Here is a 24,769-nt window from a genome sequence, read left to right on the forward strand (position 1 = left end):
GGTCATCAGCGACTGGTGGAGGCCTGCTACTACTACTACTACTACTGTCACCATTTCTGTTTTATTGGCAGAAATTCTGAAGTAGAGATTTTACGACACACTAATGGTTTCTATGTAGTTCCAAGAATAAAATCAAATATTTCTAAGGCTTATTTGGTTACTGTGGCTACTAGACTACATATATCAGTATGTTAGTAAAGGTACTTTAATGATAAATTAGGGGAAATGACCACTGATAATTTGAAAACTTTACTATTTAAAGTGTGTTGAAAGGGGCAGCTAGGTGGCACAGTGGATAGAGCACCGGCCCTGGAGTCAGGAGGACCTGAGTTCAAATCCGGCCTCAGACACTTAACACTTACTAGCTGTGTGACCCTAGGCAAGTCACTTAACCCCAATTGCCTAAAAACAACAACAAAAAATTTTAAAAAATAAATAAATAAAAATAAAGTGTGTTGAAAACACCTTGTTGTGTCCACTCTAATCTGGCTGCTGCTTCAAAAGTTATGAACAATTACATGGCAGCTCCAAACACAACCAATATTTCAATTATGAGCACCTGCAGAGCTTTGCTTTGTAATTTATTTTTTATAAGGCCTCGCATGGCATCATGTACAGGATGGCTAAAAAACCCAAACATATCAGAGCTTATCAAATTTTAAAGTGGTTTTGTCAAAATACTATACTATGTTAAACTTTTAAAATTAGAATTTAAATTTACGATTCTTATGCTCTAACATATTCATAGAATAACAAACTATATTTGTATAACATTTTTAGAAAAAGATTTACAAATAGGACACAAAAAACCATGATAAAATAACTGGAATGTTAATGAGATCCTAGGAGCTCCACATCATAGAGCAAAATTTAAAAAATCATGGTTATCTACTGACACTATGACCTGTAAAACTATCGGATCGATTAAGTAAATGTTAATTTCAGTTCTTTAACTATAGAATTATGTCTCTAGAGATATGTATTATCTATCAGAAATAAAAATGAAATAAAACAAGAGTGTCCAGCATTATAGTCTCCCTGCAAACAAAATGCAGGCTTCCTTTCTTCTCTAAAATGCAAAGTTTCAAAAATTAAATGAATAGACGATTGTCAGAAATGGAGGAGACCTGAGCAACAATTTTCCAGATGAACTTTTCTTTATGAAAGAGTAATGCAGTCACTTAACCCTCACTGTCCCGCAAAAACAAAAACAAAAAGAGTAATGCAACAATGAAGACTATGACAGGAAAGGTTAAGAGGCATGGGGCAATTGCCACAAATGCAGGGACTATCAATAGCACCTCAAAAGAGAGACACTCAGGACTTGTTGCTGTTCATTCCACGCTCTCCATTTACCTCTTTTATTGAAGATAAAAGACCAGGGATAAAGGGAAAAAGCAGTAAGCTGATCAGAAAGCACTGTTATCTCTTAATATTGTTACAATTTTAGAAATAACAGAATTTAACCCAGAAGGGGAAAAAATAACTGGAAAAATCTTAGAAGTCTATTCCTATCACAATAATTTTGGAGGTATAGAGTGGGGGAAGGGTGAGTGGCAGGTTTCTCCCTTTCAAAATGGAAATCACTCTTTAAATTACCATAATTTTTATGAAGAAAAAATGTTCAAGATTTCTTTTCTCTAGACCTGTGATTTCACTAATGTAGGATATGACTAATAAGGAAACTGCCACTTCCAATGTATGTAGGTCAGCAACATTTCTACAGCGACTGGCTCAGAGTTTCCTGGGTTACTGAGGGGTTCAGTGACTTGCCCAGATCCACAGAGCCTAGATCAAAGGCAGATCTTAACCCTGGTCTTCCTGAATCTGAGGTCAGTTCCATACATTATACCATGCTGCCTCTCCTTAAGGGTAAGTTGCTTAAGTCCCCTTATAAGGATTCCCAAATGAATCATGCGATAAAAAGATCACATACAATTGTCTATAGTATCTATAATTAATTACACACCATTTCTGTGTACCAAGAGAAGTAGTAAAGCAGAATACTCAAATGCAAATTGAAAGTTTCAGAAGGCAATGCCTTTTCAACAAAAGAAGGAAAGATTCTGGGCTTCCTTTCCTTCAGGGTGTCTTTTTGTTGCCTTTTGACCTAACACTGGGTATACCTATTCTACCGAATGGACCGCCCTCAAAAGATCACTAGTGGAAGAGATATCATCAATAATGGGCACTGTGAATAAATGTTGAAAAAGCTGTGGAAAAATTGGAACACTAATGCATTGTTGGTGGAGCTGTGAACTGATCCAACCATTCTGGAGAGCAATTTGGAATTATGCCCAAAGGGCTATAAAGCTGTGCATACCCTTTGACCCAGCAATACCACTTTTGGGTCTTTTTCCCAAAGAGATCATGGAAAGGGGAGAGGGACCCACATGTACAAAGATATTTATAGCTGCTCTTTACGTCGTGGCAAGGAATTGGAAGTTGAGGGGATGCCCATCAATTGGGAAATGGCTGGACAAGTTGTGGTATAGGAATGTAATGGAATACTATTGTGCTGTAAGAACTGATGAGCAGGAGGAGTTCAGAGAAACCTGGAGGGTCTCGCGTGGGCTGATGATGAGTGAGATGAGCAGAACCAGAAGAACATTGTATGCAGTATCATCAACACTGTGTGTTGATCTACTGTGATGGACTAGATTCTTCTCACCAATGCAATGGTACAGAAGAGTTCCAGGGAACTCATGATAGAAGAGGATCTCCAAATCCAGGGAAAAAAAAAAAAAAAGAACTGTGGAGTATAGATGAACCATACTATTTCTTTTGGTTTTGGTGCTGTTGTTTTTCTATTTTGAGGTTTTTCATCATTGCTCTGATTTTTCTCTTATAACATGACTAATGCAGAAATATGTTTAATGTTATTATGTATATATATATATGTGTGTGTGTGTGTGTGTGTGTATATCTATATATATCTATATATATATATAAAAACCTATATCAGATTACCTGCTGTCTAGGGGAGGGGGGAGGGAAGGGAAGAAGGGAGAAAAACTGAAATTGAAAAGCTTGTATAAACAAAAGTTGAGAACTATCTTTACATGTAACAGGAAAAAAAATAAAATACTTTATTAAAAAAAAAATAAAAAATAATGGGCACTCTGGCCTTCAGAAATTAGAAACTTGGAAAAAGTTAGGGGCCAGGTTCCTCTTGATTATGAGATACACAAATGATACAACTCCAAGAAAAAAAATTGTATACTCAATTTGAGTTAAATTTACCTGAAAGGGTGTGTGTGTGTGTGTGTGTGTGTGTGTGTGTGTGTGTGTGTGAAGGAGTGTATGGGTGTGGGGGGAAAGAATGAGAAAGAGAGAGAGGAAGGGGGTGGGGAATATCATTACTAGACATCAAACTATGTTAGGAAATAGTAGTCATCAAAATTATTTGATAACAGTTAAAAAACGGGATAGACTTGATAAACAATTGAAACGACCCCAAAAAGCCTAGTGATAACTCAAAGAACATAAATTACTGGGGGAAGAGCTTCCTTTCATACAACAGCTGCTTGATAAACTAGAAAGCAGTTTGACAGAAATTAGGTTCAGACTAATGGCTTATATTACATACCACATTAAGCTCAAAATGGAGACAACTTAAATAAAAGGTCACATTATAAAAAAAATTAAAAGAAAACAAATCGAGTACCTTTCACAGCTGGACAGGAGGAGAAATCTGAACCAAACACAATCTATATAGGTCGCAAAAGATAAAAACTGACAATTTTGACACTATAAAATTAAAATGTTTTTGCAAGAATAAAATAAATGATAGACATAGGAAAGAAGGAAAAGTGGGAAAATATTTTTATCAAGCTGATAAAAGTTGGATACCCAAAATATACACAAACACGTAATAAAAGCCATTCCCAATAAATAAGTGGTCAAACGATAACAAAGAATAGTTTTCAAAAGAACCACAAGCTATGAATGACCGCATGAAAACATGCTCTGAATCTCTCATAAAAGCAATGCCAATGAAAACAACTGAGGTTTCACCTCACCTCACACCTTCAAATTGGCAAGGATGGAAAAAAAGTGAAAAGACAATACTCAAGGAATTAGGGGAAGGTAGGCACATTGAGGGACTGTTGGTGCTTAGTCCAACCATTCTGGATTTCAAATTGTATGATACACATACCTAAAAAGATTAGCCTTAATAAAAAATAAAAAGAAAGAGGGTTTCACAAAAGTCATTCCACTTCTTTATGGTCACCCAACTGAGTTGAAACAAACAAACAAAAAGTTCCACTGTGTTTATTTAGAGCTGGAAGGGTTCTTATAAGACAAGTATTGAACTCCTTCATTTTACAGATAGTATCTAGGGTACAGAGAGGAGGAAGGGAGGTTTAAGTACCTACTATGTGTCAGGTACTCTGCTAAGCATTTTCCAAATGTTATCTCATTCGTACTTACAAACAACCCTGATCTTACTATCCCATTTTATGGTTGAGGAAACTGAGGCACAGAGGTTAAGTGACCTGCCAAGGATCAGTGAATTCACATGGCATTTTGGTAGCTAGCTGGAAAATGGGAGAAATTGTGGGTATGGAATCAGTGAAAACTTATGGCAAGATTTAAATTTAGTTCTCCCTGACTCTATGCCCAGCATACTATCCACTGTGTAATCTATCTGCCAAAATACCCATGATATGGAGCTGCCATTCTTAGAGTACTAGAATTTCTAAAGCACTGCCAGTTTCCCAAAGAACAATGGAAAAATAATGGATGGGCATAAACTGAAGCAAAAACACTTGTATACAAGTAGTGACATAAAAGTTGCCATCAAAGAGATTTGTGACAAAAAAAAAGGCTGTTAATTCCAGGGGGAAAAAATTGAACAATCTATTAATCAAATCACAAACAAACAAACAAACAAAACCAGGCCCAAAGAGACTTACAAGTAATTCTATCACACATTCAAATAAAAATTAATTCAAATATTACATAATGTTCAAAATTGGAAAAGACTGCATCTTCCCAAACTCCTAAAATAAATACGATCCTTCTACTCAAATCCAAGAGAGGTAAAGCAGAGAAAAAACCCATAAACAACTATCTCCAATAAATCCTGATGCAAAAATATTAAATGTTAGCAAAGTGGCTACAACAACATATTTAAAAGATTATCCACAATAATTAGGAAAATGAAGTGGGATGGTTATGCAGCAAAAACAAGAGATAACAGTTTAATACCCAATCTAGTGCACTGGTTCCACATAATGTTCAAAGATGCAATGAAAAGACCTCAGCATGTTGCATGACCCCACTGTGAAAGAATTAGGAAAAATATTGACAAGCATTTCACAACATGAGATGGCATAGATCAATGATAATCTGTGTCACTAGAGTACCTAAATTCAATAAGATTGTAGTCCCCTTGAAATATTAAAATGTGATTTTAATCAATGGTGTTTTTTAAAGTATACATGTCCAAGTTTTTGCAAAATCAAATAATCCTCATATAATACAAATGACCCTAACCTCTCTTTTCCTTTTTCAACATTTCCAAAAATGTTAATTTCTAGTCACACAAGCCATTAAAAAACTGGTAATAACAGACAAACTAAGACAAGATTACATCTCTTATAAGATTAAGGATTCCGTAAACTGGAATTACATTAAGTATATCGGTATTACCATGTAATAGTTATATAGTTTTATGATATTAATAAACTGAAAAAATATTAAATAATGCATTGTTTAAATGTTATTGGTTTTACATACTTCTTATAAATATATAGTACTGAATAAATTCAACTATGAAATTAAATCCCTAAATATCTAGGAGGATGCCAATATTTAAAATTTATAACATTTTTTATAATCTAAATCTTGTACACATGAGCTTCTTAATCTTTTTACAGCACTTATATACTTTCAGGAGATATCCCATACATAATTTTTAAACTCTAAAGAAAAACATCCATTTCAGTATAAGGATTTAAGTTTAAAAGAAGCAGGTTAACTAAAATGCAAAACATCCCATCACATACCTGTCTGGAATACAAGCTCTTTTCCTCCAACACCTGCTGCTTCTAGGTTAATAAATGCACGAATCAAGTTAGCCCAGGGGTGCTGAGTAATGAAGCCATGACTTGCCTTAATGAAAAATATAGAAAAAAAAAATTAATTAAGTTGTGTGAAGTTCTAAAGCACCAAGTCTTTCCCTAATGAAGAACAGGAGACATAAAATACATTTTCTCAAAAATAGTAACTAAAATGTATCTGCAATTCAGTGTGCTACAGTAGAAGAAAAAAAACACAGTAAATGATTAGGAGTCTTTAGTTCAAGACTCTAGTTCAGTTCCTATCATTTGAAAGGGTGAACATTACCAAATCACCTTAATGTGAGAGCCTTAATTTTCTCATCTATGAAACAGGAATAACATCTACTTGTCTGCTTCATATAATTACTGTAAGGATGTGTGACTCTGACCCTTAAACTCTGAAAAAGATAAACTCAGTGAAAGTATACCAATAGCACAATTTATCAACCTCTTTAGGCCTCAATACCACCAGTAAAACTAGAGGGCTACCTCTCCCAGTCTACCACCCACATCCCAGGGAGAAAGAATAGGAGATAAAAAGGAATAGATGCCAAAATAAAGAAGTAAAGGAAGAAAGAAGAAATAGAAAGGTGCATATGTTAGAAAGTATCATCATTTTTTGGAGGGTACTATTATCACAAGTTGTCTACAACCAGACCTATTAATTTTTTTTTTTTTAATCAGCTACGGCACAGTGGATAGAGCACCGGCCCTGGAGTCAGGAGTACCTGAGTTCAAATCCGGCCTCAGACACTTAACACTTACTAGCTGTGTGACCCTGGGCAAGTCACTTAACCCCAACTGCCTCATTAAAAAAAAAAAAATCAACTACTAGAATAACTATTACCAGTGAGAATGGCAAAAAATATGGAGCAACTCCTCAGATCGAGAGCTACAGGGAAACTATTATGTCATGAACTTTACTACACATTTAATAATGAAAAGTAGTACGTAATGATTTACACATAAAGGGTGATAGCATAAGCAAATTAAGAGAGCATGGAATAGTTTATCTGTCAGATTTATGGGCAGAGGAAGAATTTAGGACCAAAGAAGATACAGAGAGCAATACAAAATGTAAAATAGATAATTTTGATTATATAAAATTTAAGTTTTTGCACAAATAAAACTAATATAACCAAGATTGTAAGGGAAACAGAAAACTGGGAAAGAATTTTTGTAACAAGTATCTCTAATAAAGGCCTCATTTCTCAAATATATAGAGAACTGAGTCAAATTTATAAAAATACAAGTCATTCCCTAATTGATATGAACAGGCTGTTTTCAAAGAACTCAAAGTTATCTAGCCATATGAAAAAATGCCCTAGATCACTATTTTATCAGAGAAATGCAAATTAAAACAATTCTGAGGTGTTGCCTCACACCTATAGAGTGACAAATATAACAAAAAAGGAAAATATTGGGTGTTGGAGGGGATGTAGAAAAACTGGGACACTAATCCATTGCTGGGGGAGTTGTGAAAAGATCCAACCATTCTGGAGAGCAATTTGCCCAAAGGACTATAAAACTGTGCATACCTTTTGATCCAGTAGTACCACTGCTAGCTAGGTTTATATTCCAAAGACATACCAAAAAAGAGAAAAAGAGCTATTTGTATAAAAATATTTGTAGCAGCTCTTTTTGTGGTGGCTAAGAACTGGAAATCAAAGGAATGCCCATAAGTTAGAGAATGGCTAAACAAGCTGTGATATAAGATAATGATGGCATATTACTGTGCTATAAGAAATAACAAGCAGGATAATTTCAGAAAGGCCTGGAAAGACTCATATGAACTGATATATAGGGAAATGAGCAGAACCAGGAGAACGCTGTGCACAGAGACAGCAATATTATTTGATGAAGAATTGTAAATGACTTAACTATTCTCAACAATGTAATGATCCTTGGGGCAGCTAAGTGGCACAGTGGATAAAGCACCAGCTCTGGATTCAGGAGGATCTGAGTTCAAATCCAACCTCAGACACTTGACATTTACTAGCTCTGTGACCCTGGGTAAGTCACTTAACCCTTGCCTAGCCAAAAAAAAAAAAGTAATAATAATAATGATCCAAGACAATCCCAAAGTACTATTGATGAAATGTAGTAAGAACAGTTTTTTTTAAATCTATCATGTTGAATGGGACCTTACTGAGATAAAATCCTATTTTAAAATCACTAAAGAAATATTGCACACAATACAATAAAGAAATATAAAATCATATTCATGTCATAGTGTGAGATTTCCCCCACCCCTTAGTTATGAGATTTAAAGTGATTTAATTATGATAATAATCAGCATATTAACTGAAAAAATGTGATTTATTTTATTTAGATCTTATTTTAATTGTATTCATAGATTAAGTTTCTTTTCTTTCTAATTAATATCAAATGATACTTTCCAATGTTAAGTATTAAGTAATATCAGAATATACAATAATTAGCAATACTGTATTTTAGAAACCACGAGTGTTATGCTTGACTCAAAGGGATCATGCAGCTCACTAGTGATATGCTTGACTAGAAAGAGTCATGCAGCAGAATTTATGACCCTGCTGCCACAAGAAAATTGATAAGAGTATTGGAAAATGCTAACATTTGTCACATAGGCAGTTTCAATATTTCCTAAGAAGATGCTTTAATTTTAAATACTTTTAATTAGTATGGTATAGAAGCATTCAAGCTCTGTAGGGGTATAAAAACCCATTGATTCTGTAACTCAAGGTCTTTCACATCCAACCTGATTAACCAGCTTTATTGTGAGACTGATCCTCTCTCAATAAACCTATTTGCTTCAGCCTGGAGACTTCATTGTTTCTATTCCTCCATCAGACTTAGAAATTTTACTGACAATAGGAAAGACCATGTCTACTCTGTTTTTAAAAAGTTTTTATTTTCATTAACTGTTTTTGTGAAAAGAAGTAAATGTTCTTTTTAGAGTTTTTAAACCTTTCTATGGCCACCATTCCCCTATATGTGTGTGCCTATTAAAATGTGAAGAGACTTGAGGGCAAAAACTTTCTCTTTTGTGCTTGTAGTCCCAGTTTAGCACAGGGCCTGGCACAGTAACCACATAATAAATGCTTTTTCATTCATCTACCCATTCATTCATTCATAGTGCTTCCAGAAAAAAAAAGGTATAAATATTCCATCTGTCATTTGCACATAATACAACTTTTTCTCTCTCAAATAACAGATATTTAATCAAGCCTAGTATTCAAAGCAGTGATAGCTACTTGCAAGACATTTTCTTCAGCTCCATTAAAGAGGAATATGACAGCATGTTGTAAGGCTTCTGATGATGTTGACAAGACTCGTAAGATTTCAAGCATCACTGAACAGCTAACTGCATCGTCACTGGCACCTTTGGGGAAAAAAAATGATACATCTGCAATATGAAATGTGTTCCTAAATTCCTTTTTTTATAGCCTTCATAACCTGAACCTACATGACTACAAATGAAGTTTAACTAGTCATTTCTTTCACCGTTTTATTCTATTGGCACCATCACATTTAAAACACAGTTTAAATTTTTTCCCATATCCATTTCACTACCTGGTTCAGGCTCTCATTTACCTGAATTCATAGTTTCTAACCTATCTCCCCATCCTATCCAGTTTTGTGTTGACACTACTTCCTTTCCATATTCTTTATTCCACCCAAACTTAACTACTTATATATATCCTTAGTCTTAGAATGTCGTCCAGCCCCATCTCCTATCCCTATTTCTGCCTGTTAGAAGTCTTATCGGGGAAGCTAGGTGGCACAGTGGATAGAGCACCAGCCCTGGAGTCAGGAAGACCTGACCTCAAATCCAGCCTCAGACACTTAATACTTACTAGCTGTGTGACCCTAGGCAAGTCACTTAACCCCAATTGCCTCACCAAAAAAAAAAAGTCTTATCATTCAAGGTTCAATTAAAAAACTAAGTCTACTATATTAAAATTCCTGATCCCCAGCTCTATCCCTACCCCTAACTTGAAGTGATTACTCCCTCCTCTGATCACCCATAGAATCAATTGGTATATCTTATAAACTTCTGTACTAGTCATTAATACAGAATCTTATCTCCCCCAATAGACTGTGAGTTCCCTGAAGGTTTTGACTCCTCTTATTTTGAATCTCCTTAAGTGCTTAGAAAAGTACTTTGTACACAGCATAACCTAATTAGTTTTGTTAAATTTGTAGGTGCTATATACTTTCTTGTAAGATAACTCAAAAAGACATCATAAGACTAAGACCTGGCAGGGACCTTTGGGATCATTTAGATCCAATAGTTGGTTCCCAAACAGAGAATCACAACATTCTCAGGAACCCAATAATTCACATATATACCAAGCGCTGTCACTGCGATTTCCATTTAGCTGCCACAAAATACAATTTTTCAATGTTACTCAATTCAGAGTAGCTTTGGATCATCACATTTTCTCTATCAACAAATGCTAATGTTATAACTACTGTCATGTGGGAGCCCATAGTTTTTTTATATTGAAAACTAATCTTTATACTAGACAAGACCATTGGTGTCTAGTCATTTTTCATTTGGGAAATCAGAGGCCAGAGTGGTGGTAAATACAAAGGCAGAAAAGCAGAGCGTGGGGATTTGAATGAAGTGTTTTTTTCTAGCTTTCAATCTAGTACTTTCAACTAATTCTACCACAATGAAAATGAGAAGCAAGGAATTGTAGATATTCTTCAAAAATGGACTGTCTAACCAAGAAGAGATGGACCCTCCTTCAAGGTATCAATACCAGTAACATAAAGAAAACTCCACTTAAAACAAAAAAGCCCTAAACTAGAGCTTCATAACCTGGGGTCTATAGGTTCATTTCTTTTTGGTTTTTTGCCTTTTTTAAAAAATTTGGATAACTGCATTTTCATATATTTTCCTTGGTACATTTCCCTTAAAACATCATTTGGAACAGTCCATGGGCTTCATCAGACACTGCCAATGGGGTCCAAGACACCGAAAAGGTGAAAAATTCCTGTTCATACACAAATAAATTTGCTTCTTTTGTACCCAGTATAATCTCAGAAGACAAAGTCTTCTCACAGACTCAGATAGTTAGACCCAGAAAAGAGTTAAATCATCTAAATCAATCCCCTCCTTTTTACAAATGAGCAAAGTAAAGCACATTTATGAATGGATATAGTCATGGTAACAGAGGCAACAAATAGAGATGGAGTTTAAGCTCAGATTTGAGTCTAATAAAACAGGTTGAGTAATGCCATTATTTTTGTTGTTGTTCAGTCATATCTGATTTCGTGACCCATTTGGGGTTTCTTGGCAAAGATACTGGAGTGGTTTGCCACTTCCTTCTCTAGCTCATTTTACAGATGAGGAAACTGAGTTATTAAGTGTCTGAGACGAGATTTGAACTCAGGAAGGTGAGTCTTCCTAACTTCAGATTTGGCATTCTTATCCACTGTGCCACCTACATGCCCAAATGCATTGATAATAGACCTTGAAAAGAAAAAACAAGATTTCCTAGAAAGTAAAAGCTATTTCCAGATAAATCTGAAATAAAAAGCATCAATATAACCTTTTAAAAAATACTGTCATTGGGGGCAGCCAGATGGCGCAGTGGATAAAGCACCGGCCCTGGATTCAGGAGTACCAGAGTTCAAATCCGGCCTCAGATACTTGACACTTACTAGCTGTGTGACCCTGGGCAAGTCACTTAACCCTCATTGACCTGCAAAAAAAGAAAAAGAAAAAGAAAAAATACTGTCATTAATGTTGTAAGGGACATGGGGAAAATGAGATATTAATGCACTCTTGGTGGAGCTGTACACTGATTCAACCATTCTGTAGAGCAATTTGGAACTATGGCCAAAGGGCTACAAAACCATGCATACTCTTTGACCTAGCAATACCACTACTAGGTCGGTATCCAAAAAGAGATAAAAAACCAAAAAGTTAAAGGACCTATATGTACTAAAATATTTACAGCACCTCTTTACCAGTGTCAAAGAATTCAAAATTGAGGGAATGACCATCAATTGAGGAATGGCTAAACAAATTGTGGGATGAGATTATGATGGAACACTAATTTGCTATAAGAAATGATAAACAGCGGGAAACAATTTTTATGGCCAATACTTCTGATAAAGGCCTAATTTCTAAAATATACAGGGAACTAAATCAAATTTGTAAGAATCCAAGTCATTCCCCAATTGAGAAATGGTCAAATGAAATGAATAGGCAGTTTTCTGATGAAGAAATCAAAGCTCTCTATTGCCATATGAAAAAATGCTCTAAATCACTATTGATTAGAGAGATGCAAATTAAAACTCTGAGGTACCACCTGACACCTATAAGATTGGCTAATATGACAAAAAGGGAAAATAATAAAATGTTGCAGAAGCTGTATAAAAATTGGAACACTGGGGCAGCTAGATGGCACAGTGGATAGAGCACCGGCCCTGGAGTCAGGAGTACCTGAGTTCAAATCCGGCCTCAGACACTTAACACTTACTAGCTGTGTGACCCTAGGCAAGTCACTTAACCCCAATTGCCTCACTAAAAAAAAAAAAAAAAAAATTGGAACACTAATGCATAAAATTGGTGGAGCTGTGAACTGATCCAACCATTCTGGAGAGCAATTTGGAACTATGCCCAAAGGGCTATAAAGTTGTGCATACCCTTTGACCACCCAGCAATACCACTTTTGGGTCTTTTTCCCAAAGATATCATAAAAAAGGGAAAAGGACCCACATGTACAAAAATATTTGTAGCTGCTCTTTGTGGTGGCAAGGAATTAGAAATTGAGGGGAACAAGTTGTGGTATATGTATGTAATGGAATTCTATTGTGCTGTAAGAAATGATGAGCAGGAGGAGTTCAGAGAAACCTGGAAGGACTTACATGAACTGATGATGAGTGAGATCAGCAGAACCAGAATATTATACACAGTATCATCAACATTATGTGTTGATCAACTGTGATAGACTAGATTCTTCTCACCAATCCAACGATACAAGAAAGTTCCAAAGGACTCATGATGAAAAAGGCTCTCCAAATCCAGGGGAAAAAAAAAAAGAACTGTGGAATATGGATGCTGATTGAACCATACTATTTCTTTTGGTTTTGGTGCTATTTTCCTTTTTTGAGGTTTTTCCTTTTTGCTCTGATTCTTCTCTTATAACATGACTGATGCAGAAATGTTTAATGTTTATATATATATATATATAAATAAAATATCCTATATCAGATTACATGCTGTCTAGGAGAGGGGGGGAGAGAGGGAGAAAAATTGGAAATTGGAAATCTTATATGAACAAATGTTGAAAATTATCTTTACATGTAACTGGAAAATAATAAAATACTTTTATTTAAAAAAAAAAACAGAATATACCACTTAAAAAGGGGGAGAATGTGGGGTAAAAAAGAAATGATGAGCAGCATGCTCTCAGAAAAACCTGGACTTAACATGAGCTGATGCAAAGTGAAATGTACTATGTACAAAGTAACAGTAAAATTGTAAGATGATCAGCTGTGAATGACTTGGCTATTCTCAGAAATACAATGATCCAAGACAACTCTGAAGGACTTATGATGAAAAATGCTATCCATCCCCAGAGAAAGAACTGATGGTGTCTGAATACAGATTGAAGCATAACTTTCTTTTACTTTCTTGAGGTTTCTGTCTGTTTTCTTTCATAACCTGACTGATATGGAAATGCTTTGCATGACTACATATGAATTGCTTGCTTTCTTAAAGGGGGAGGGGAAGGGGCAAGAGAAGAAGGAAGAGAATTTAAAAGTTTCTTAAATGGATGTTAAAAATTGTTTTTACGGGGCAGCTAGGTGGCACAGTGAATAAAGCACCGGCCCTGGATTCAGGAGTACCTGAATTCAAATCCGGCCTCAGACACTTGACACTTACTAGCTGTGTGACCCCGGGCAAGTCACTTAACCCTCATTGCCCAGCAAACAAACAAACAAACAAAAACTGTTTTTACATGTAATTGGGGAAAAATAAAATTCTAAATTAAAAAAAAACTAAAAATACTGTTACTAACAAGCTAAAAAGCCCAAGAAAATTTTAATCATCAAAATCATTTCAGATGAAGAAAATTTGAGTTTATTAATATTAAACACACTGATTTATAGTGATTTACATGAAGTTTTAAAAAACTTTAACTCTGAGTAATATTATTTTATATAGGTTCAAGAAGCTAAACAGTATAGCTATTCTCAGCAATACAATGATCTAATACAATTCTGAAGGATTTATGATGAAAAATGCTATTCACCTCCAGAGAAAGAACTGATGGGGTCTGAATGCAGATCTAAGGATACTTTAAAATTTTTTTCTTCATTTTTCTTGTTTTTGGTCTGTGTTCCTTTTGCTACATGGCTAATATGGAAATGTTTTGCATGACTGCATATGTATAATCTATATCAAATTGCTTGTCTTCTCAAGGAAGGGGAAGTATGAGAATGAGGGAGAGAATTTGGAACGCAAATTTTTTTAATGTTTGAAATTGTTTTTACATGTAATGGGAAAAATAAACTTATTGTAAAAAAAAGCTAAGCTCTAATACAATATTTCTCAAACTATGGTTCATGATACTAATGGGACTGTAGGGAAAAGGTCTAAATTATAAGAGGCACTGAATATTTGTAATGACTAATCCAACTTGGAGGTCAGTAATTCTAAAAAGGTCCATAAAACGGCAAATTATTCAAGGGGTAACAAAGGAGAATTCTCATGGGCCAAGTGGACAGAAACCAATTAGCTGTAAAGGAAGCAGATTTGGAAGGAACCCTGGGGACCACCTAGTCCAACACTACCAATTGTCTATTCCCCATCCCACCTTTTAGAGATAGGAAGACATGTAAAATGATCTACTCCAGGAAAACTTAAGAGTTAATAAATAAGCAGGAAAATCCATATTCAAACATACATTATCTAATGACAAATTCAAGGCTCTTTTCATAATACATTCAGTCTACCAATGTTGGTTAAATGAACAAACTTGCACCAGATGGGTTATTATTTGATAACCTAAGCTGCTTCCAAACAGTGCTATGCCCCTCTCTTTGAACCTGCTCAGTATCTCTAGTGAAAGTTTTCCTTACTTCTATCATTTGTCCTGCCACTATAATTCTACCACTAAAAGGTTCTGCCCCACCCCACCCCCCAATTTTTTTGGTGTTCATTATGATGGACAATTTTTTTTAGTGACTTTGATAATGATAAGTAGTTACCATCTAAGGTATTTTCAAAGGCTTAACTACTCCAAGGAACTGATGAAATGAAAACATCTGAAGACTCAATATAAAGCATAGTACATTTCTACAAGAGTAGAAAGGGATATGCATTATCAATCAGAATCAGCCATTAGGTTCAAATATTTTCAAGAAATTGAGAAGGGATCCTCTCCCATCACCCCAGGCCATGATAAGTAGGGCATTGGTGGAAAATGTTACATCATTTAAAATGTATCAATTATTATAAGTTAATATATTAAATTAAGTCAGGAGGCTCTATCATTCTCTGCCTTGCCATTGACAATTTGACTTCATCTCATCATGACTATAAAATGAGCCTGACTGTAAGATTTAAATGAGCCCTTATTTTAAATACTATAAAAAATAATAATATTATTAACTATCATGACAGAGTAAAATTTTATGCACATCCCAAATTAGTAAAACTCATTACATCTGCCTAAGCTACCAATTTTAACTATTAAAATCTACGGTTTTAGAGTCAACAGCAAGCTAGCTTTGACTCAAGAATAAACAGTTTATTAAACTAGACTAGCTTCAGCAATGATAGCACACTGTGGCAACAGAGTCCAAGATATTTATAAGGCATTACTGGACTGGATTATAACTAAATTAAGCTAAAAGTAATAATGAGGGAATTCTCTTATTCATATGAGTTGCTCTCATAAAAACCTGAAACCATCAAATACCAGATCAAGCTGTGGCAAATACTAAGCTCCAACCTTGTAAAAGCTGTTCTAAGCAATATTTTGCAATTTCAAAAAACAAAAACATAATTATTTAAAAGGATGAGAGAAAAGGGAATTTTAGAAAGGTTATATATACACTATGAAGGGATACGCAAAGTATAGCAGTTTGATTTTTTAAAAATAAAGCTTTTGGGGGGCAGCTAGGTGGCGCAGTGGATAGAGCACCGGCCCTGGAATCAGGAGGACCTGAGTTCAAATCCAACCTCAGACACTTGATACTTACTAGCTGTGTGACCCTGGGCAAGTCACTTAACCTCAATTGCCTCACCAAAAAAAAAACAAAACAAAACAAAACAAAGAAAAATTTAAATTTAAATTTAAAAAAAAAAGCTCTGGGGTACAGTAGATAAAGCTAGGTGATGCAGTAGATAAACACTGGCCCTGGATTCAGGAGGACCTGAGTTCAAATCCAGATTCAGACATTTGATACTAACTGTATGACCCTGGGCCTTGCCCCGCCAATAAATAAATAAATCTTCGATTGATTCCTTTCTCAACTAACAATTCCGGTATCTTAGCTGCAGCCTGAGATAACTCAAATACCTTTTCAAGACTCAAGAAAAATCAGGATAGAATGGAGACAAATGGCATAATGAACCCTCCAGCCTTGGAGTCAGCAAAAGGACTTCTGTGAGTAACAATTATTAACATTATTGTTAGTAGGATTTAGTTCATGGGTCTTGGATTCATACAGTGTGAAGCACTTAAGAAATACATAACAGTATGTCTTTTCTAGAGCAGCTGGGTGGTAAAATGGATAGAGCACCAAGCCTGGAGTGAGGAAGACGTGAATTCAAATCTGACCTCAGACACTACTAGCTGTGTGACCCTGGACAAGTTACTTAATCCCTATTTGCTTAAGTTCCTCAACTGTAAAATGGTGACACACTTGAAAAGGAAATGGCAAAGCACTCCAGTATCTTTGCCAAGGAAACCCCATGGATTTTAAGTTATGGAGAGGCCAACATGACTGAACAACAAGGTCATTTCTACCTAAAGTTTCCATATTACAACTGTCTATTGTATTATGCTAATATAATTTCTAAAGATAGTATATTTTGGAGAATTTGTGACACTTAACTTGGCAATTTATGACTACTTAAAGTCACATTATTGATTCCTTTGCACTTTCCACATAAGTATTAATAAATATTTGTTGAATAAATGATCCTTTAAACAGCATGAACAAATAAACAGCAGCATATAAAAAGAGGAGTGCAAGGATAGTAAAATGCTACAAAATTAAAATTTTTAAGTAACTAAAATTGTACCCTTTTATGTTGAAACCTAAAAAATAACAAAATGGAAGGATTTTTCCTGAATACAATACTATTTGAAAGCAAGCACTAAAATTATATATAATGGAGAAACTGAGACACTCCCTTTTAGGAGTTATTAGAAAAGTTAACCAAATCCATGGATTTGGAGAAAATAGGTTCAAATCCCAGAAATGTTACTTAATCCCAGTGGTTTCTTCATCTAAGGAAATGAAAGGATTAGGCTAAGTGATGTTTAAGATCCCCATCAACTCTCATTCAATGATCCCATGAACAGAATCCACAACTATTTGACACAGTTATAGGCATAAAGCAAGAAAAAAATTAAGGGAATTAACACTAGCAACAAAAAGGCTAAAATACCTCTACTTAAAGATGGCATAACTGTATGTGCAGAAAGCCCAAAAGGCTCTACCAAAAAAATTAATATATGTAATAAATTAATTTAGTAACACAGTAAAATACAAGATAAGCCCACAAAAGTGACTGACATTTTCATATATCACGTTAGGAAAAACTAAATAAAAATGCTATTTATACTAATGGGGAAAAATGAATCCAATAATTGGATACCAATTTACCTTACTAATCTACCAAAATGTGCTTGAGACCTATAAAAAACACCTTTAAAGGTCTTGACAGAAATTCTAAAAGAATACCTGAACTGAAAGAATCACCCCTGCCATGGTTAGAGTAGAATCAATAATAGAAAAATGTCAAAACTTCTGAAATTAGTTTATAGATTCAATTCAATACCAATGAACAGTGTATGGAATTATATTACATGATTAAATTTATTTGGAAAAACAAAGAAAAGAATATCAAGGAAAACTATAAAAAATCAAAAAGGCACTTGCTTTGCCACATTTTCTAATTGTTATTTTATAACTATCTGGTATTGATATTTTTAAAGATAGATCAATGTAGAGAAAACCTAGAAATAAAATGAAACCTATAAAAAGATGAAGGATAGAGATTGGACCTGTGATTTCACTATTAAATGCAACTTCCAAAGGGGAAAATCCCCTTTATTCAAAGCAGCTTATATTTTTGAAAATTGCCTGGGCCACTGAGAGGGTTAAAGGACTTACCTAGGCTCACACAGCCATGTGTTCTGGGAGAAGCAGGCCTTGAACCCACCCAGATTAAAATGTAATTGATAAATATTTATCAAAATAAATAAAAATACAACATGGTCAATATGTGGCCAACAGGGATCCTTATGAATGATTTACTGGCCCCCCATTTCTATTTGAGTTTGAAAACTACTGCTCTACAACATTCTGCCTTGCCTAAAAATGATCGGTGTTTAAAAACTCCAAGGTTACCAAAAAATGGAGAAAAAAATTAATTCAATAAAAATTGTTTGGAAATATCTATCCATACAGGAAAAGATGATTTGAGACCCAAAACTCACCAATGGCAAAGTTAAATTAAATCAGTACTCTAAAATTGTTTTCACATATAAAAACTGCTACTGAACAAATGGAATAAATTATTAAAAATAAAACTCATGGATTTGATCAAATAAAAAGAACTACATTTGCAAAATGAAAAGCAATTTATCCAAAATAAAAAAGCAAATGAGGTACCTTTGTAGTAAATATTTCTGAAAAAATATGACATCCAAACTCCACGAGCGAATTATGCATATTTACAAGAGTAATACCATATCACTAATGAATAAATGGCCAAAGGATGTGGACAATTCTTTTAACACAAAAATTATTAATACCGTTACAAAAAAAATTTCTAAGCCTCTGAGAAGTGAAAATTAAAGCTCAGAGATACAACCTGGCACCCAAAATACCAAAAGTAAGTAAAACAGATCAAATTTGATGCTGGCAAGGCTGCAGGGAAATAAGTAGGCTAATATATTGCTAGTAATGCTGTAAAACAACAATCAGGCAACAAAGTTATAAAACCAAGTGATCTCACTTGTAGGCCTACATTCTAGGGAGGTTATTAAAGATTTTGGGAGAAAACATAAACAGCCACCTATCTGCACAAAAATAGTTGGACCTGTTTTATTTGTAGTAACAAAGAACTGGAAATAATCTATAGATATGTGAGGAATGGCTAAGAAAAAAGTAAAGAAACAGCACTGTACCTTAAAGTGGCAATTAACTGATGCAACTATTTAGTAACATAGCAAGATACAAAAACAGAAATACATAAAAAATATGGTCAGATTTCTGCAAAGTAGAAAGGATAACAGGAACAAAACTTTTGAAATACCCAGACAAAGGGAAACCAGAAAGGGATACAAAGAAATTATAAGTGATATTATTTTGTGAATTTGTTTAATCAAAATTTAAAGTTTGGAGTTTTTAAGATTTTATTAGATATTTCATTCTTTTCTCTGCTTCTTTTTAAACTTATAATTTTTCAAAACAAATAGTAAAGTATCAGTACAGATATCCTAATCAAATTTTAGACTGGGGGAAAAAAATTTTAAACCACTGTCTAATTAAAACCTGCTTGCAAAATAGGCACCATTACATCCTTTAAAAAAAAACAAAAAACAACTGACTAGGAGTCTGGTGATAAAAGCAAATAAATGTTCTGTACCACTCTAGCAATTAAGCATTTCAAGAGAGCACCAGAAGACTGTTTTCAAATTGAGAGAGAAGACCACTTCATGACCTTGGGCACTTATGTGCTCCTCACTTTGGTCAAGTGAGGAAGTTAGGTGTGATGATTCTGATTGCTTCCAACTGGATATATTATTTACAAAAAATGCACCAACATTGACTTTCTGGTGTATCGCTGTTCACTTCTTTAAACATCACCTAACTTTTATTTCTCAGGCAATTCTTATCAAGGATATTTGACCCAAGGAATGTTAAAATGTCTTTTATTATTTTGTCAAAGTATTTTCTGGGCAAGAATTACTAATTTGGCACTTAAAACAGCAAAGTACACCCAAGTGGAACTGAAGTGCCAAAGTAGAGGTCAATGGCAACATGCCAAATGAAATCACAGCTGACAGAGCATGTTTCTGGAACAAAAATGACACCCAATGCCTGATAGCACCAATGGACAATGGGTCTGCTATAGCTATTACAGTGAAAAATAGGGTATTTATAATGTGCCTGGTGTACAAAGAGCACATCCTCAGTTAATTCACAACTTTCTAATTCTCATATCCTCTAAAACTGCAAATACAGAAACAGAAAAAATCTAAACTGATGTCATTTACAGAACATCAGCTAGGCAATTTATTGTTCAATTCGTTGCTAATGTTACCAAAATAAGAATATCCATAAACAGGAGTGGTAGTACAAGCTATTTGCTGGTACATCACTAGAGATTGGGAACTCTGAAATACAATTGGTTAAAGCAGAATAGGTGAATGCGTTGACAATGGGACTAATATGGTGAGTTCCTATCCCTTAAGCAGTCCCAAGCTGCCTAAAAATGGGCAAAAAGCCCAAGCATGAAAAATGTAGGTTAAAACTTCTGAATCAGTCAACATTGGGATTAACCCTATAGGTGGTACTTTGAGATAGGAAGGCTGTTTCACCATCACCTTCCTTGCCCTCAGCAAAAGAAATTAAGACTATCCATGAAATGGTAAATCATTACCACACAAACTGGATTTAGAACAAAGGTTCTTTACCTTTTTTTGTTGTTGTGGACCCCCCCCCCACTTTAGCAATCTAGTGATACCTGTAGGACTCCTCAGAATAAATGATTGAAGGAATGGTGTCAGATAGATGTTAGTGAAAATGAATACACATTTGTTTTTTCCATACAAGTTCATGGACCCCTGAAATCCATCCATAGACTCCAGGTTAAGAACCCCTGGTTTAGACAAGTGATATTCTCTGGGTATTTTAAAATGATTAAATAACAGCATGAGCATACCTGGAGAATTTGCTACTGAGTCAAAATGACAATTGGACAGTACTGCATGCTGGGCTCCATTTCTAGGTTCCAGCTTTACTACAACATTGGTTATGTTATCATAATAGCTAGTAAATCCTCCTAAGAAGTCAATGCTGAAGGACCCTGTTGGTCGTTGCACATCTACTGAAATCTTGTGAATGCTGCTGCTTTCAGCTTTGATCAGTTTAATCTGCTCCAAGAGGTAGTTAACTGTGAGAACTTCATTTTCTAGGCTTCCTGTAGTTCTGGGACCAATAGAAGTTATATGTTCAAGATAATTCCTACAAAAAACCAAAAAGAGTAAAATGATAAAATATTTGCTAAGCTCAAAGCACCACAGTACTACAGAGTAAGACACATCAACCTACTCAGCTTAAATAGGTATTTATCAGTATTAAGAGGGTCATCACTACTTCTAGTATATTTTGAAATAACCTATAAATTCCTATTATCTTTTCATTTTTGGTCCTCATCTCGACAAAAGGGTTTGGAATTTTAATTCTTTTCACAAACTCCAATACAATTGTTTATAGTATGAACAAGTGAAACTACCAAAAGCAATAAAGTGTCCAAAAGTCATGCCTACTAAGAGCTAGATAGTGGCATAATACAACTTCTTTACACAGAGGGTGACTGAGACACTCGGTTAAAAGTCAGAATGACCTCCTCCTAGTGCACACAAATAACTACCCTACTGAGAGAGTTGTATCTGGGCCAAAACTAAGCTTATTCGAAAAGATAATTAGCTAAAGCATTCAGTTACACTCCCTTCCAAAAGATTCTGATAAAGTACTTAAGAAAATAAGCTTTCTCTGCTTGGTGTCCAAAACCACTTTTTAGTAAGGTAGTCTAGTAAAATATTTTTCACATATGATTTTTGACCTTTGTCATACATAAGTTACTCCTCTTGATTTCAGTCTACAACAGCCTGCATGAGAAACTTTTCATAAAGAACAACCAAACTCACCTTAACTCACTACCCCCCTTTTCCATCTCAAAATCAGCATTTTTAAAAAAAAGAGATTTTACAAAAGTGTATACAACAAAACCATTCTTCCTCAGTCTGACATGGTTATAAGTTTTCTTTTAAGAACCCAGTCACTTAAAAAAAACCAGAAACAACAAAAAATTTTAATTTAAATTTTTAATTTAAAAAAAAGTAAGGACCCAGTCGAGAGAGAGGAGAATGAAAGTCATCTCTCTGAAGGGCTAAAAAACATGAATGGCATTTATCCCCAACGCTTCCAGTTATTTTGCAGTATCAAAAGCTGGATGGGCACTTGGTAATCCTCGAGTACAGGAAAGTGAAGTCCAGTGGTTTAGAAACATAGCCACAATTACAAGGGTAGTAAATAGAATCGGTATTAGAACTCGGGAGGAATTCAAGAGATCCAATCTTCTCCAAATAGGTCCGCAAGTCAGCACGCATTTACTGTGACTGCCAGGAGCTATAGGCACTGTGCTAAGCGTCCGGGATACAAAGCGGGAGACGGTACTCGCTCTAGAGAAGCTCACAATCCTCCCAAAGAAACAACGTGCAAACTACTGTGTCTACATCCCATCCCCACGTGCTACCTTTCGCTAAGAAGAAACCAGTCTTGCGGCAGAGTAGAAGGTGCAAAACTAGTTCCCAAAGATACCATATTAGACTAAGCTTTCTTAGCACAGTGCCTGGGAGGTGTGTAGTAAGAGCTTAATAAATGCTCCTTCGCGTGACATGACTTTAAAAAAAAAAAAGTAAGACTCGGGCAATTTAGAGGCAAAAGGGACCTTGGAGTTCATCGAGTCCCAACCTGATTTTACAGAGGTAATTGAAGCCCGTGACTGTTAAATGAATTGCCCAAGGTCATTGAAAGAGGAAGCATAAGCGGGATCCGAACCCAGGTCCCCTCCGCTTCCAGATCCCGTGCCTCCTTCCACCGCAAGGGCGGGAGGCTGAAGCGGAGGAGCACTTATTAAACGCCTGCTGGGTGCCCGGCAGCGCGCAAAGGTGTGTGCGCGTGTGGGGGAGGGTAGGGGGAGGAAGGGATGCGAAGCGGCACCTACCGGGCTCGGAGCGCGCTGAACTCCGGGCGGGGCCCCGAGGAGGCGGGCAGCACGAGCTGCCGCAGGGAGAGCTGCACGAGCAGCCGCAGCCCGAGCAGGTAGAGAAGGAGCGCGAGCGCGGCGCGCGCCTCCGACAACCCGGACCCCGCGGCCCGGCCACCGTCGCTCCCCCTCCGTGTCCAGTCCCGGGAGCTCGACCCGAGGAGCGGCCCCTGCTCCGAGGCCTCCCGCTCCTCCTGCCCCGGCGCAGCTGGGCTCCCTCGGCGCTCCCCGCCAACGCGGAGCCGCCTCACGGCCGCCGACTGCAAGCCCCACTCCATGGCCGCGAGCCGCGAGCCACGAGCCGCCAGCCCCGAGCCCCCTTTGCGGCCACCGGCCCAACCGCCACTGCTCGCCCGCGCCCCGGCAGCCGAGGCAGCGCCTCCTGAGGAGCGGACGGAAACTGCACTGGGACAAACTTGTGCTGATTGGTTCTCTCCCGCGGGCCGCCCTGAGCCCGCCTCCTTGGGTGGAGGAGGCCCGCGGGAGGGAGGGGAGGGGGCGGGGCGTGCGGACCGGGGTGTGTTTTGGGAGGCCGCTCAGGTGGACTGCAGAAATTTCCAGAATGGAAAGCCAAGTCACAGGACCTCCACTGGAACTAAAAGGAAACTTAGGAAGGCATGCAGGGAATGGACAAGGCTGAACGAACCACCAAATTAGAAACCAAAATCCAATCCACCTCCATCCCCCGCCCCCCCCCCCCCCCCCCAGCAACCGGTAGATTGAGCGGCCGGGTTGGACCTCGGGGCCAGAGTGAAAATAGAAAGTAGGACACAGCTCGGTAGCCTAGCCTTCACCCTGCGGAATAAATTCCTGGGGCTCCCCAAACCTCCGGCGTCAAATTCACAATTAACGCGGCCCCTTCGTAGCTGTTCTCCTCGCCACGTGCTCTTAAGCTCCAGCTCCGAGGCCTCCTTGCCCTTCCGAGCAAACAATATTCCATCTCCTGGCCCTGTGAATTGTCAACACCTCAATCTCCGGGTTTCCCTTGCTTCCTTCAAGTCTCAGCTAAAACCCTGTATTCTGCAAGAAGCCTTTCTGCAACCCCCTAATGCTAGTGCCTTCCCTCGGAGATCATCTCCAGTTTAATGACCATTGGCAGCTTTTATTGTTGTCATTTCTGTCCTATTGGACTCTTTGTGATGTCATTTGGGGTTTTCATGACAAAGATATTGGAGTGGTTTGCCATTTCCTTCTCCAGATGAGGAAACTGAGGCAAACAGGGTTGAGTGACTTACCTAGGGTCAAAAGAGCTAGTTAGTGTCTCAGGCTGGATATGAATTTAGGTCTTCCAGACTCCAGGCCTGGTGCTCTGTCCACTGGGTCACCTAGCTACGTTCTATCTGTGTCTGTCTATCTATCTGTCTATCTCTACTCTCTATATCAAACCTATATAAACTATATATAATACATGAAAGTATATAATACTAATATAATAAAAATTTATAATAAAACAAACTAT

At 36.6% G+C, this 24,769-nt stretch overlaps 1 protein-coding gene across 1 annotated transcript in view; it reads right to left on the reverse strand.

Moving 5' to 3' along the window:
* The window catches only part of ERMP1 (endoplasmic reticulum metallopeptidase 1), a 55,107-nt gene extending 31,466 nt beyond the window's left edge, over positions 1 to 23,641 (reverse strand). The window contains exons 1-4 of the mRNA XM_043998207.1: positions 23,269 to 23,641; positions 21,202 to 21,503; positions 9,302 to 9,429; positions 6,015 to 6,120 (exon numbers count right to left, since the gene is read on the reverse strand). Coding sequence (XP_043854142.1) covers positions 6,015 to 6,120; positions 9,302 to 9,429; positions 21,202 to 21,503; positions 23,269 to 23,588 — 856 coding nt within the window. The 5' untranslated portion in view covers positions 23,589 to 23,641. The remainder of the gene's footprint in view (positions 1 to 6,014; positions 6,121 to 9,301; positions 9,430 to 21,201; positions 21,504 to 23,268) is intronic.
* Between the last annotated feature and the right edge of the window lie 1,128 nt (positions 23,642 to 24,769).

Source organism: Dromiciops gliroides, chromosome 1, assembly GCF_019393635.1.
Source record: "Dromiciops gliroides isolate mDroGli1 chromosome 1, mDroGli1.pri, whole genome shotgun sequence".
Taxonomy (NCBI): domain Eukaryota; kingdom Metazoa; phylum Chordata; class Mammalia; order Microbiotheria; family Microbiotheriidae; genus Dromiciops; species Dromiciops gliroides.